Source organism: Micropterus salmoides, unplaced genomic scaffold, assembly GCF_014851395.1.
Source record: "Micropterus salmoides isolate LMB-PRFRI ecotype aquatic unplaced genomic scaffold, ASM1485139v1 Ms_hic_scaffold_5, whole genome shotgun sequence".
NCBI lineage: Eukaryota > Metazoa > Chordata > Actinopteri > Centrarchiformes > Centrarchidae > Micropterus > Micropterus salmoides.
This window is the reverse complement of record NW_024044237.1, coordinates 19,978,761-19,993,573: the sequence shown is the minus strand read 5'-3', so window position 1 is coordinate 19,993,573 and position 14,813 is coordinate 19,978,761. Positions and strand designations below refer to the sequence as shown.

The following is a 14,813-nucleotide window of genomic DNA, read 5'->3' as shown; positions in this document are numbered from 1 at the left end:
CATGATTTAGACAAACACACACACATTTAGAATTCACTGTTGCCTTTCTTCATCACCTCTGTGCTCATTTTAACTTCAGATAAACATCCCACAGACGCAGACATTGTTCTGCGCGTGTTTGCGTAAACACTCATGTGTGCAGGTTAATAACCTAAACTCTGATCAAACACAATGCTAGGTTGCCCCTGAGGTCTATGATGTCTGAATATAGAATTAGTTCTAGTTTAATAAGCAGAGCCAGACTGCTTCTATGCACCTCAAGGGGCATCAACACCCGAGGGGACTTTTTATTTCAGCACAGCAGAACCCTACAAAATATTAATACATTTCACACATTCACAAAGTCTCCTTTGAGACCAAGCCAATTTTCTCTTTGCGTGTTTCCTCAACATCAACATTTATTAGAAAAATATTGGACGTGAGAGCTATCTGGTAGATTATTGTGAGAAGAGAATCAAGAGGAAATGAAAAATGTGAGAAACGAGGATATGTAAATTTGGTCTGTACATCTTTATGCATTATGCTTTATACCCTGTGGTAGTGAGACAACCTGTCCAAGAATGTGTCCGCCTTCCTTTCAATCAGTCTATACTTGGAGAGGCTCCAGCCCCTGATATAAAGTTTTCAAGCCATTCAAATACTAAGGACATAAAAAGTGTTGTGGTTGTTTTTAGAATGGGACCCACTATTTTGGATGGGATTGGAAGGGACATATTAAGAATTACAAGACAGAGGGATGGTCGTAAATTCGTATTGACAACAATGGCTACTACTGAGTCAGGATGGGACAGCTATAGCCATGAATCTGATAATTTTACTTAGCAATTCCTATGAGGAAACATTAACATAGTGAAGGTGAGGCAAAGAATCACGTTTCAGACACATGGCAGCTGTGTACAAATGTGGAAGATAGGAAGAAGAAAAGAAGACTGCTCCTGTGTTCAAAACTGTTGAAGGTCTTAAGTTCAGTAAGTGTGAAAGTTAATTCCATTCATTTTCAATCAACTCAAGGTCAACTTTCTAGCATTTCCAGAGCTTTCTACTGTATTTCAGCCTTCATGGTCTTTATCAAAGACTGAAAGGTACGGAAAAAGCTACATTGAATTAACTACTCTTTACAACAGTGGTTCTCAAAGTGGGGTCCAGGGAGTCCAGGGGGTCCAATTCTAGAGGGCACTCCAGGGGGTCCCCAGCAAAAAGGGGAATATTTTATTTTCACTATAATTCCATCCATAAGTAACACAGCAACATAATATATGACTATTTTGGTCATGGGTTTCATACACTTTCAGTAATAAAACATCAAAAGCAAAAATTCCATCAGATGGGTGACCCCTGGGACAAGGGTCTGTGGTCTCATTTGTGTTAGTTGACAGGAAAAAGTTTTGAGGGACACAGATTTACAAGGTCCAGAATGAACTTTGATGCTTCAGTTGTCATCAGAGCAAACTCAACACAGTAAGGAAGACAGTGAGGTACATTTGAAAGCTCCTAAAGTTTTTGATCAACCTTGAGTTGAGAGTCCCCACTGTGACACGTCCACAACCTCTGACATAAATAGCAATTGTAGGTCGCTTTGGATAAAAGCGTCAGCTAAATGAATAAATGTAAATGTACTGTAAATGACTTCTTCTTTTAGGTTCATACTTGTAAATCTAATTTGGAATTGTTTAACTCAGGACTGTGCTAGCAAGTACATTTTAAAAATGTATTAATTTAGTTGAAACCATGAACGTTCATATAATATGGCACAAAAAGAGAGCCTGCTTTGCATGTTCAACGTGCAAAACTGAGTTTACAAGCAATAAACTTAAAGTGTAAACTTTGTGTACTAAAGTCTAAAATTCTACTATATAAATTACAATTCTATATAATCTAATAATTCATAGATCATCTAGTTTGCTTTCATTGTCATAGAATTGAAAGTCTAACCTTTAAAGAAAGTAAAGAATTGAAATGGTGTAACTGGTAGATTATAGATGGATGGATGGATGGATGGAGATGTGTTGTGTGTGTATATTCACACATACACTGTGTAGTGACATGGGATTCAACACAGTTTTAAATATCGTATGCAAACATAAATAACTGCACTTGGTAAAATCAAAAGCACATTCTTTCCATCCTCTCTCCCTCTCAAGCTTCCCACCTCTAATCTCCATTCTTCACACATTCTTTCCTTCTCATGTAAAAGCCACTCCAATTTTTCGTTTGCTATTCTCCGGTACATTTTTCATTCTTCTCTATTTTGACTGCACCTCTCTCCCTCTATCAGTGGCTTTATCACTTTACAAGCCTTTCTAGTGATATCCCCTCTTTTGATCCCTCTCTCTATGCATGCATTTCTCTTGTTAATTCTATTCCTCCTTTTCCATCTCTCTGCCTTGTCCTGAATTTACTTTCTGCTTTGAGCGTTTTTGTCCTTATTTACAATGAATGAGTGCATTCTAGAGCCGTGAGGAAATAAACAAAAAGCTGGAAAAACATGGTCATGATAAAACAGTGCAGTCAGCAGTTAGTTAGCATCATCTGCATACAAATGGTGGGTGTTTAATAGAAAGTCCCTTCATATTGAGGGCAAGTGTGAACAAAAATATAGATTTTTGTTCAGGGTGGAAAATACTGTGCAAATACACTCATGGACATTATTATTATCATCATCTCTCTCCAACTCGCTCCCTCTCTATCACATACTCACACACACATTAGCATATACCGAGAAATTCAGCTAGGCGATTCTGTCCCATCTGAATATTTTTTACTGGGTCAATGCGTTCACAGGCTATCCGGACACAGATGGCCTGGGGGACCCATTCTCCCTCTCTCTTTCTGGCACACACCTCACAGACACACACCCAAACAAAAAACAGTAATGCTATTTTAGGCAGAGCACTAAATGACCCACCTCTTACATCAGGGTGTTTTAGTGCCCCTGATGAGCCCAGCTAAACCCATCCAGGCTGAGCCGCTGTCCCCCACACACACATACAAATTCAGCTGGTAGGACGAAGGCTTGCAGAGGAATGATCACGGCTTTGTTCCTTGGTCTCTTCCTGCCAAGAAAATCTACCATACTTATATAGATCGGGTAATCTATTATCATGTAAGACGAGACTTTATCACTATCATGCTTTTGGGAAATCCAGAAATGATGTCACCAAACTTCTAATAGTCATTCAGGCTGTAAATTAACTGATTGGAAGTTACTGAAACAACAGTTAATAGAAATTAATCAATGGCAGTTTTGATAACACATGCTTGGTGCGCACATATAGAAAACATTACTGGAAAGCAAACACAATGTCTGAACGTTTAGGCTAAAGAGAAGGTGCTTTAAAGGATATGTTCACATCTTAATAAAACACTCGTTATCTGTTTGTAGGCTGAAATAGTCCATACTAGACACGAAGATTTCCTTTATAATGCAAGTCCAATGTAAGAAATAGAGGGCAAAATCCACCCTCAATCTATGCCAAATTCATTTTTAAATTCAATTAAAGTTAATATGAAGCTTCATTAGTTGTGGTTAGACAAATCAAGTGGATATGTTCCCAAGACGTTTTAGTAAAAACGTCCTTTCTTGTTTCCTTCATCCCTGTGTTATGATCCCTCCACTGCCACTTTGTAAGGAAACGGTGTCCAGGAAAATATATAAAACATATCACGGGGCCTCTAGTGTAGCTGACGTTCCTGAGGTATTCCCAGTGATGTAACATGAATCCTGATGAATAAACAGTGAGAAAACCACAGAGCTGTGGTGACAAAAGATAAGAAGTAAAAGGCTTTAAAAAAATACATGCCATTCACTTAATTTCACTTCAGTTTAGCTCAACACTAATTTACATGCTGACAGCGAGTTAAAAAGGCTAAAAGAAAGTACATAAATTCTGAAAGCAACCCTATCATCATTTAGAGTAGCCTAATCTTATTTCGTATAGTGGTAAACATGCTTGCTAAATTTCAAAAATTGGTGTGAAGAGCCAAGTCTATTATCCGGTCTAGAATATAACAGGGCTCTGATCCGAGAATTCTCTGGAACAGAGAACCACGAACCTGGAGGGGGGATAGTGTTGCACAAAGAAACTGCTGACAGACCGTCACTCCCTGAGGACCTAGACAGTCCACACTGACAAATGCTACACAACCTACAGCCATTCTGATGCAAATATATTGTATTAGTGTATCTGAGTGTGTATTGGAGAAACTAAAAGGGAAAAATAAATACCATTCAATATACATAATACAATGACGATGTGGAAGGAGTGATATGATATGAACTCCCACCATAAATTTTGTCTGTCTGAAGCTGTAATTGTTACCGCATATACTGTAAACTGGAATGACACTATTACAAAAGTAATGAACTCAAGGTAGAGCATGTCATCATGCTGGTCATTTGCAATCATGATTCACGTAAAAATTTACACATTTGTGAACTGTGTTCAAAAAGACATAACTTGATCCTCATTCCACTGAGATTTTTTACCAAATAAAAAAATAGTAGCATATAAAATTTAGAAATGCTCAGGTACATCACACACTGACAGCAGTACAGAAATTCCAGAAATCAAGCACGTTTGATACAGATGGTAGTCGTGCAGCAGTCGCTCTAGAGTAAACCTGTAAATGGTTGTCCACCCTAACAGATGCCATCAATCTCTCCTTTAAATTATGGCCCAGACCTTGAAAACTGTTGCTGAAATGTCTGTAAGAAAAGCATCCCAAGGTGAAGAAATAATGGGAATCAGATAGTACAGTGTCTTATGGGCTGCAACAACATTGTGTGCCTTTACACGTGTGCATGCATGTTTGTGTAAAACATGCTGTCTTGTATCATGCTTTTGAGAAACAAGTGTCCTTCAAAATACATGAAACCTTGTATTGGATCCACTGTTGTGTATAAATTTGTATGTGCATGCGTTCACATGTTTAACTTACACACAGGTCTGCCTCTAAAACTAACCAAGTCTGCACTGATTTAAATTAAGGTGACTTCACCATTAGCAATGGTCTAGCAAATCATCATTTCACCATCAATCATTTGGTAGGGGAATGAGTCAGGGAAGGCCAGAAGTGAAGTATCCAGATGTTCAGCAGTATTAAACCTAAATCTTAACCCAGGCTGGCTTATTGCCTAACCTGTTCAAAAACAGACAGAGACGGGGAGAGGTAGAAAGGAAGAGAGAGAGTCAGAGAAATAATAAGAGTTTGTAAGAAGAGGCATAAAAATGAACAAATTAATGTAAGAATGTAAATGTAAAAGGGGGCAGGGAGGAGAAAGAGAATATGGGTTACAGTGAGGTGAAAATAAAGTGAAGGTAAAGGTCCTCCTTGATTCCTTAAAGCACAAATGCTTAGTTTTGAACAGCAACATTTCATCAAGACAGGGTTTAGAGTAATAACACAAGAGCTAAAACATGTATATTTCCATTCATTAAGCACTGTTAAACCAGACTGGCTCTAGAGACTTCATCAAGACAGGGTTTAAAGTAATAACACAAGAGCTAAAACATGTATATTTCCATTCATTAAGCACTGTTAAACCAGACTGGCTCTAGTGTCAGTTTGTTTATTTAAATTCTTGCTCTTCAATTCTTGCACCAACTACCTTGGTTGGTTAGTTTGGTACACATGCATGTTGACAATTATATTAATACAGTTTTAATATTTCAAACATGTTTTTTAATTATTCTGTGCCCTTTCATTAAAGAGTCGAATTTGCATCTGCTATGCTCATGCTGTGCTGTGTCAAATTCTAGCTGGCAATAAGAATGTTGTAAAAAGGGCTTAAATCAGGCCCTCCGAATCCTGCAGCCAGTAAAACAGACAAAAAGGCAAGAAAAGGGCAGCATGTAATTTACAAGAAGTAATGTACATTATAAAATCAGTGATGATGTGATGGAAAGGGGGTGTAAGGGAGAAAGGAGTGAGACTGGTGAGGGACAGTAAAGGACACCACAGAGATAAAGGTAATCCTGAAAAGATCAATTTAACATAAAGCAATTTCAAGCCAATACACTTCCTGTAGCTGACTAGTAATGTTTTTACTCTTTTCTTCCTTGTGCGAATTCTCTGGAAGTAAATGGGTTTCTATGTGCATGTACACTTGCTCATTACCACAGTGTGATGCTTAAAGCAACTGACGAACCATGGACCCATCCATTAACATGTCATTTCCAGAATCGTGTAACAAGCTTCAGCCGCGAGTGGAGATCAGATCATATGGAGTTGTGTGTTAATGGGGGTTTGGATGGATGGGTTCATATAGGGGAGATTTATCATCTATGGTTGAGGGCTCAGAGCCCTAAAACCACTGGATTTTTAATCCTAATCCAAGAGCTAAGACCTCTGCCGTGTTGCAACACTGAGTGCTTGGCTACCACAGCCATACTTCAGCGCCATGCTGAACACAGTCTACCATGCTTATCTTTCTAGAACAAAAACTAAATAAAGCTCCACAACTCATCAGGAACATTTTAGTTCAGGGAGTCCCTATACAGTTCCACAGTTTTCAACCTGTGGACCATTTTAGCGTTGTCAGTGAATGAACAGCGCCACTTACACCAGCTTAACACATGACTGAAATGCTGAACAAGGGCATTAAAAGTCAATTTTACATAAACTTCATGATTAAAAGAGCACAGAGTCTGGCAAAATGGTCAGTATTGCTGAGCATGGAAAAAATACGTAGCAGGCAGACAGTGTCTGCAAGAGAGATAGAGAGAGACTAAATGAAAGAGACATCGAGAGAGATGAGGCGTTGCATTGAAATCAAGCAGATATTATTACAGCATCTGTGCCAGGCAAGTGCTCTCTCCAGTCTCTGATCTTGTGAATGAGGGTCAGGAAAATAAAGTCCTTGGAGGGTGTACAGTATTATACTTTTGGTGCACCTGAAGACTTTTATATATAGTTGTAACTATATGTTCACTTCTTATGAAAAAAAGTGTTGGTCATTACTCTCTCCGTTCTCAAGCTGTCCCACATGTCAGTACTGTGCTGGGTAAAAAGGCCTTTGTTTATTCTGCTCCCTTTACATGGAATTTGCTGCAGAACAACTTAAAACTTAGTAAATTGATTCCTTTAAGTGTTTTTAAGTTGAGAATGACATGCTTTGAGTTGGACTCCCTCACATGTCAATGTTTTTATTGAGATTTCATTGTAAGTGCATAATTGGCTTTCATTTGTGTGTCTTTGTACGTATGTAATGATGTGATGTAATTTTGCTGCCTATCTTGGCCAGGTCTCCCTTGCAAAAGAGATTTTTAATCTCAATGGGTTTTTTTCTGGTTAAATAAGGATAAATAAAATAAATAAAAAAATAAAATATAATTAAAAAATTGCCGGAGGAGTAAACTTGCTAAGTCACAATTTATCTGCAGTTACAAATTCTAAGGTACTTTTACAAGACTGCAGGAGAATGTATGAGAAGTGGCTCCATCATCTGTCTACACAGCTGCGTGGAGCCCAAGCTAAATCATATTTCTATTTCAAGTAACTAAATTGTTCTATCTCGCCTTGTTTGGCTGTTGTCTTGTGTTTTCCCTTGACAGACTAAAGCTCCTTATCAATGCTACAGTGAATGTGAACATACCAGGCCTACAAGCATCTAGCTGGTTCTTTAACCCCATGCCAAGACAGTCCTAAGCAAGCCTATTCTCTATCAGTCAAACGTGCCTCACCACGACACTAAATTATGAAGAGATCCACAGACATCAGCTGTAGGTGGTGTTTGTGTTATATTTTGGTTAGCCATTTGAATGCTAAGTGAATATAACATCTATATATCTGTCTATAGCACTATAATTTACATTTCCATTGTTACTGCAGGAAATTCCTTAACAGAAAGTTATCTTAAAGACCAAAACCCTGTTGGCAGATGTGTATTGTTTAAGAGAGAAAATAGGAAACCCCATACAATTTTGAGACTCAGTGCTAAATGACATGACTTGATGTGTAGCTTTGTATATCTTTTGCAGGGCCATCACAACTTTGACAGCAGACAGGACCCCCCCCCCCCCCTTAGTTCCCGACAAGATGACCACTAACCGGACCGGTATGGAGATGTGAGGGCAGTGGAAGGTGGCTGGTTTTATGGTTGCCCACAGTGGATACACACACATAGGCTACTGTATGCACACACACACACACACGCATATGCACACACACATATGCATACATAGAGAGTTTGAAAGCATATCTTCAGCAAAGCCGCTGTGTCAAACTGGTAAGTACACAACCCAGATGTTACAGATGATGATGATGGGATGGAGCTTAGGAGAGTATTAGAGGCATGCATGCACATCTCATTGCAGACAGACATGTGCACAGTGTTTAAAAAGTGTTTAAAAACTCTAAGTGTAATAAATCGCCTATTTTAAAACATAAGTGTACCTTTGTAAGGGGACCAGACTGTTAAACATACATACAGGGAGCAGAAAGGGAGGTTTGTTTTTTTTTACTAATTCACATTTGTTGTTTAAATATTCAGAAGCCAGTGTTATTCAGTAGAATATTTGGTGACTATAAAACTAATTACAGTAGGCCTAATTCAGTCCTTCCGCAGCTCTCCTGGGGGCTTCATAAGATAAATTAAATATTCCTGAAGTTCCATCTCCTTTGTTTACATGATGTGAGCAAAACAAAGCATAAATTGCCTCCAATCAAATTGAGGTTTAAATCTCGCCTTTAATTATAATATCTCTAATGCAGAAATGCCTCATATTAACACCAAACCAAGGATCATTAGTCCCTTTAGAAATAAAAGATAACGGCAAATATAATCTTACGTCTAGATTTTCCCAGACACGTGCAAAACCTCTGTCAAAATCGACTCATCTCAATTTCTGATTTTCTTAATTTATCTAAACTCACAGTAGGAAGTGCCATTAAACAAACAAAGAAAAAAACTTAATTAGGCGCGGACCTCAAGAGCCACTTATCCCTAAACCTACCTTTGAAAAGCATGACCGCACAAATATAAAATCCAACCGAACAAGGTCCCCAAAACTTGTGGCACCGCATCCTGGCACAGCTCTGTGAAGTCCGCCCGGGGCAGCGGCTCTCAGTGTCGGCTAGACAGGGTATCAGCTCCGGATTGGAAGTGGTGTGAACATGAGGCTGGACATAGACGATGAGGAGGCAGACAGAGTGTGTGAGATAAAGAAAAAACAGACTGACAGACGAGAAAGAGTGTGGGGTTCAGAATGGTGCGTTTACGGAACACACTCTCTCACGCGGAACACAGCGCGGCACGAGGACGCGCGTGCGAGCTTGAGTTGCCATAAATATGGCTGCATATGACTTCACGCAGGTTACCCAAGCATGACAGTAACTACAAAGACGTTCCTGTAATGTCTGATAGAGACGGTCACTTCGGTTATATGCAACAGTGTTGTTGAAGATTAGCCTAACCTACTCGGTTGCGAAAAAGACCGTATGCTTGTTTTTAATTTCTTATTGCACACTTTAGCCTAGCATAGCCTACTATTGGTGTGATGTTTAAATCCTGAAATTGTTGATGTTTTTATTTAAAACGGTTTTTGAAGATTTGTTAAATATTTACCTTGTGTCTAATTAAGCTCTACTAACTTTATAAACTCGTTGTTAGTGTGCACTCACCAGTCTCCAAGCTGTAAATGCAGCAGGGGGTGGGGGCGTGTAACGTAAACAGAGTGCGTGTTTGTGTGTGTGTGCTGGATGCAGAAGAGCCTAGACCCTCTTAACTTTGCTTTGGTGTTCACAAACTGCACTCTTATATGCACTGTTTCACAAACTGCACTCATATATATATATATATATATATATATATATATATATATATATATATATATATATATATATATATATATACATGTATGTATGTATATATCTTATATTGAAAGTACATTTATCATTTCATCTTTAGATTTAGTAGGCTATTAGATGCTTTGTTTATTTTTTGCATGTAGCACTTGTGCCTCTAGTCAGTGTGATGTCAAAACAAATGGCATGATATCACAAATGATGGTGTGGCCAAACGAGCATAAGTTTTCTGGATTATGTGATTCAAAGTTGATTTACACTTTAACAATACTTAAATCTAAAGCTAAAATCACTGTGAAGTATTTTCTACTCTAATCATTTTTATAATAACAATTACAATGGCTCAAATTACTATATAGGCTAGTATGAAAGGTGTTGATTGTGATGAACAAGCAGCAACCGTGTCTGAAAAGTGAAGCCAATGCAGAAGTTCCTTAAATCTGCATTCTTTCTAAGGTCCAGCAACTCCACTGGTTGCTAAAAGTCCAATTACATTGTAGTCAATGACAAGATGTCCCTACTTCTCACTTTTATTACCTCAGTAAACACTTTCCTAATGAGTTTATGGTCTCAATTACTTCAAGTTTCAAGTCTGCATGATGTTCATTTTGTAAATTATGGACCCATTTGGAGGAAAATATATAATTAAGCAGGCTATGCTTTAGGGTATGGCTACCTTGTGATTGACAAGTCAGATAGCGGATAGAGGTGAATTGTATCTACTGCATTGTGTACAATTAACCAGTGACATTAAAAATCTTATAAAAAAGACAGCATTTAGCGAGCCATGAACTTGTTTTTGGGTGCTGTTGGTGTTTTTGTGTAAGAACTTTGATGTTTTCACAGTATGTTTTAGGTTCATAAAAGTTCATTAAAAAATTTTGGTTGTCTGAGAATGTCTTGTTCAGTGTTTGGTTGTACTAAAAGACAATTTGCTGTCAAATGTTTTTTCAGTACATTTTGTTTTAATCCTGTTTTTTCGCTTTCCAAAATTAGCATCCCATTATTTTCACAGTTAATGTGAATTATGGATGCACCTTGCTAACAAAGTTGGCTAGCTCCCACCTCTCTTCCGAATATGGTCACTTCTGGTTCCAAAAAAAACAAGGTGCCGACAGCTAAAAAGCCAGACTCTAGGCTGCAAAGTGGTAGTCCACAAACCAACAGGTGACGTCACGGTGGCTACGTCCACTTTTTTAATGCAGTCTATGGTGATGAACCCACAGAAAGTTATCCGACTGCAGTCCATTCAGCTCCAGGGAGCTTTTTTATTGTCTTTCAGGTCATTTGGTTTTACAGCCAGAACTTTACTATTTTGGTTCAGTATCACTGTTCTCATCAGCATTGTTTCCAGCCACAGCAGGCATCTGTTTTCAGCTCAAAATCTCAATAACCCACTGTACGTTACTTCTCCATCACCAGACAAACAAAGTTAGTGAATAGCTGGTGAACATAGTGGAGCTTTTAAAGGAAAACAGACTAACAGGAGAGTATATATTGGACTTCCATTCATAATGAGGACAGAGACACAGCTCCAAATGAATGCTAATGTTGCTCTGTGTCGGCTGCATGAATAAGCAACACAACACATTCGCTGTATCAACTTTATAATTTGAAAATGTGTCAACGTTTACAGCTTGTTGAGCTGCTCCCCGAGGCAGCTTAACAAGCTGGCTTAAAATCAGTTTATGCTGGTTTAAGTGAAATACCATGGATTCATAGCTACAAACTCATCTCACTGTTTCTCTGTGCTGGACACGACCAGGCCTGAAACTCTGGCCCATAAAGTAGATCACTTCTCAGCCCTCCTTCTCCCACAGCTGTAGGCTATTGAATGAGATTAGTGTCACACTGCAATTTCCCACTTCTGGATGTTAAAACGAGGTTCATCAACTGCATTTATGTGTCGTATTTGGCACCTTTTTGTGCCAGCCTGGCTCATAATGAAATGACCTATTTATTCCAGGCCATAAATAATTCCAGTTGGAAATAGGATCCGACAGGTGATGAGGAGGAACACTATGTATTTCTGCAAATGTTCCCACCACTTGGCTCCCTTTTTCTCTCTCTCTCTCTCTTCCTCTCAATGGAACAGGAGCGTATCATCTAAGAAGCAGTCCTGTGCCAGTGGTATTAGACCAGTTCCTGCTATTTTTCATACCCCATGTGTCTACGTCTTCTAGGTCTGGAGCTCCATCAGAGGAGATTTATGCTGTTAGATGCGATTTGGTACAGAATTCCATATCTGTCTGTGCTGTGGGTGGGCCGACAGCCGTACTGGGCTCAGTAAAAACCTCTGATCACAACCTTCATCCTTGTACGTGCTCTCGCTGGGCAAGCGTCTAGTCAGTGAGAATGCAGTGACATTAAACTAATCCTCATTGTGCCAAGAAAACCACATTGAGCAGCCAACTGTGAACTAACTGAAGCTAAAAGTTTTGTTAAAACTACCAATAACTTTACTGAGGTTATGGAAGAGCTCTGTTGCATGTGATCAGCAGTATATACGCGAGTACAAAGTGAAAAATAACATGAACAAATCCAAAATCATACATTTCTTTCCACTTTAGAACTTACCGTGACATACCCACTGCAGGGCATGCAAATATACTGCTTGCAGAAGTGATAAACTGACGTGGAAATCAAACAAAAAAAGTCATCTTATTTTTTATTATCCATGACGTCGGGCCTGTTGTAAACTTTGATCAATCTGATCTTGCAGCTCACGGTTAGAAGTGTCAGATTTGTTTTGCCATGTATGACAAAATGATATGTATAACAAGACAACAATGTCAAAATCAATTTCAAAACTTAACAAAGGCTTTGAACCACAAAAGTCTGACAGCATGCAACATAAAGAGCTGCTGGCAGTGTCTGAAGATGGATCACCTTTATAGGTTTGTTGCATGACATTATAACTCCTAGGATGTAGATCTGGATATGCATACTGTATGCAAAGGTGTGTGTGTGTGTGTGTGTGTGTGTGTGTGTGTGTGTGTGTGTGTGTGTTTTTGCAGTGAATCTGTGAATCTCTTTCAGCAAAAATTCAAATATTCTCCCCGTGTGTTGCATCTTCCTGTGCTCTCAACATTATTTTGCGCCTTGAAGAGGAGGGGTTGCAAACACTGTTACACACCAGAGAACAGAATGCACACAACACCCCACCACCACCACCACCACCACCACCACACACACACACACACAGACACACACACACAAACACAAAAGTGCAGATTGATTTAAATCTGAGCCCTAAATTCTGTTTATCATATATTTCTCAATTATATGGTAAAACAACAAAGCAAGAACACATTAGACACCACAGAGGTTTGGCTCTCCGATGACAGCCAAACTATATTTGTTTAAACATTAAGAATAAAAGTGAAAACATACATGTAGATTTAGTCAAAGACCTGTTCCTGAGAATCTGAATCACTCTGCTGTTAGGCTTTTCAGAATTTGAACCTCTACAATCTGTCCACCCTAATGCGGCATTTTTTACAGCGCAGAAAATAGTGCAAAGACCAGAAGCAGCTGTTTATTTTCTGACTTACTATAAATGAGTAGTGTTCTACTAATGGACCTAAACGTTGCACCATTGCTTCTTTCCTTCTTGTCTCTGTCCTTCTTCTATTACTTAAAATACATCTAGCAAGCACATCATTGCTGACAACACAGACAGTGATACATTATTCTGCTTGCATGTGGATGTGTATGAACACCACCACACAAACAAAAGTGAAAATAGATAAAGTCAGCAATGACAGTGGTGCATAGCTTCTCATCTCAATCAACCCCTTTAACAGAAATCTATATGAAATTTTTGATCCAATATTTTGTTAAACATCCTCACCACCCACTTTCCTGTTTCCAAAGTATTTGAAACATTGAAACATTTGCCTGTCCCAGGGCGTGTGTGTGTGTGATAGAATGGGGTCAGATGAGTTTTAGTTTTGTTTGAGTCGCTACCTTTGATGTGTGGAAGACTTAAAGCTTTTGCTGTGACAGAGAGCAAAAGGGTCCCAGAGCTACCCAAGGTGTGTGTGTGTGTGTGTGTGTGTGTGTGTGTGTGTGTGCAGTTCAGCATTCCTACTTGTCATTTGAGATCTTTTCAGAAATATGTGCACATGTATAAAACACATTTTAGCTAATTATGTTTGGAAAAATTATAAAAACAACAAGTCTTTTTCTGCACTCTTAATACAATGTTTTTAAGCACATGTACCTGCATGATGAAGTGCATCTTGGTTCTCCTGAAAGCACTCCTCCTTTTGTCCTGCTGCCAGCCAGCCGTTTGTCTCTGTTACACCGCGCAAGTGGCGACTCAGTTTATTATGGGATGCCAAAGAAAGGTCAGACCTCTCATGCACACTTACGAGTTTACGGTGGAGAAGGTCAGTAGCGCACACAGGGGTGAGGGAGAGACACAGAGTCACACAGTCCGGAAAACACAAACAAAACAGAGTTGTGCATTGTGTGTGGGTGGACAAAAATGACTGATCAAAGAAAAGTTTACATCTTCAGAAGAGGTGCTCATACAGTTACATGCAGGGAAATCCTGTCGCACATTTATATACATATACTTAGAGAGGCTCGGATTCATAAATAGAAGGTGTATAAATTATTAATGAGTTTAGTTCTGTTGGACCTTTAGTTATAGTCTCTGTGCATCAACTCTCCTCACCTCAGCTTTTAGTTGGTCATTTTCGTGTGGCTGCATCAGTGTTTAAGTGAGAGTGTAAATATTACATCACACACGAAAATTCACAGGAGACCTCCTGCTCATACATAAAAAGGATGTGAGCTTTAATGTAGCACTGTGAAAAGTAGAAACCCAAATTAATACTCCTGGGACCTGCTTTGAAATTTTTAAGGTCTTAGCGAGACTCAAAAACAGGCTTTAAATTCCCTTCCTTTAGGTAATGCTACATTGTGCATAATTTGTAAATATTTTACCCTTCGATTAAATGCATCATTCAAGTTAGAAATTTTGTCACTTTTATTCTGAA

General features: G+C 38.8%; 1 protein-coding gene across 1 annotated transcript in view; it reads right to left on the bottom strand.

Moving 5' to 3' along the window:
- LOC119888130 (neuronal acetylcholine receptor subunit alpha-7-like) overlaps window positions 1-9,779 on the bottom strand; it is a 46,037-nt gene extending 36,258 nt beyond the window's left edge. The window contains exon 1 of the mRNA XM_038698583.1: window positions 8,955-9,779. Within this exon, the coding sequence (XP_038554511.1) occupies window positions 8,955-9,024 (70 nt within the window). The 5' untranslated portion in view covers window positions 9,025-9,779. The remainder of the gene's footprint in view (window positions 1-8,954) is intronic.
- Between the last annotated feature and the right edge of the window lie 5,034 nt (window positions 9,780-14,813).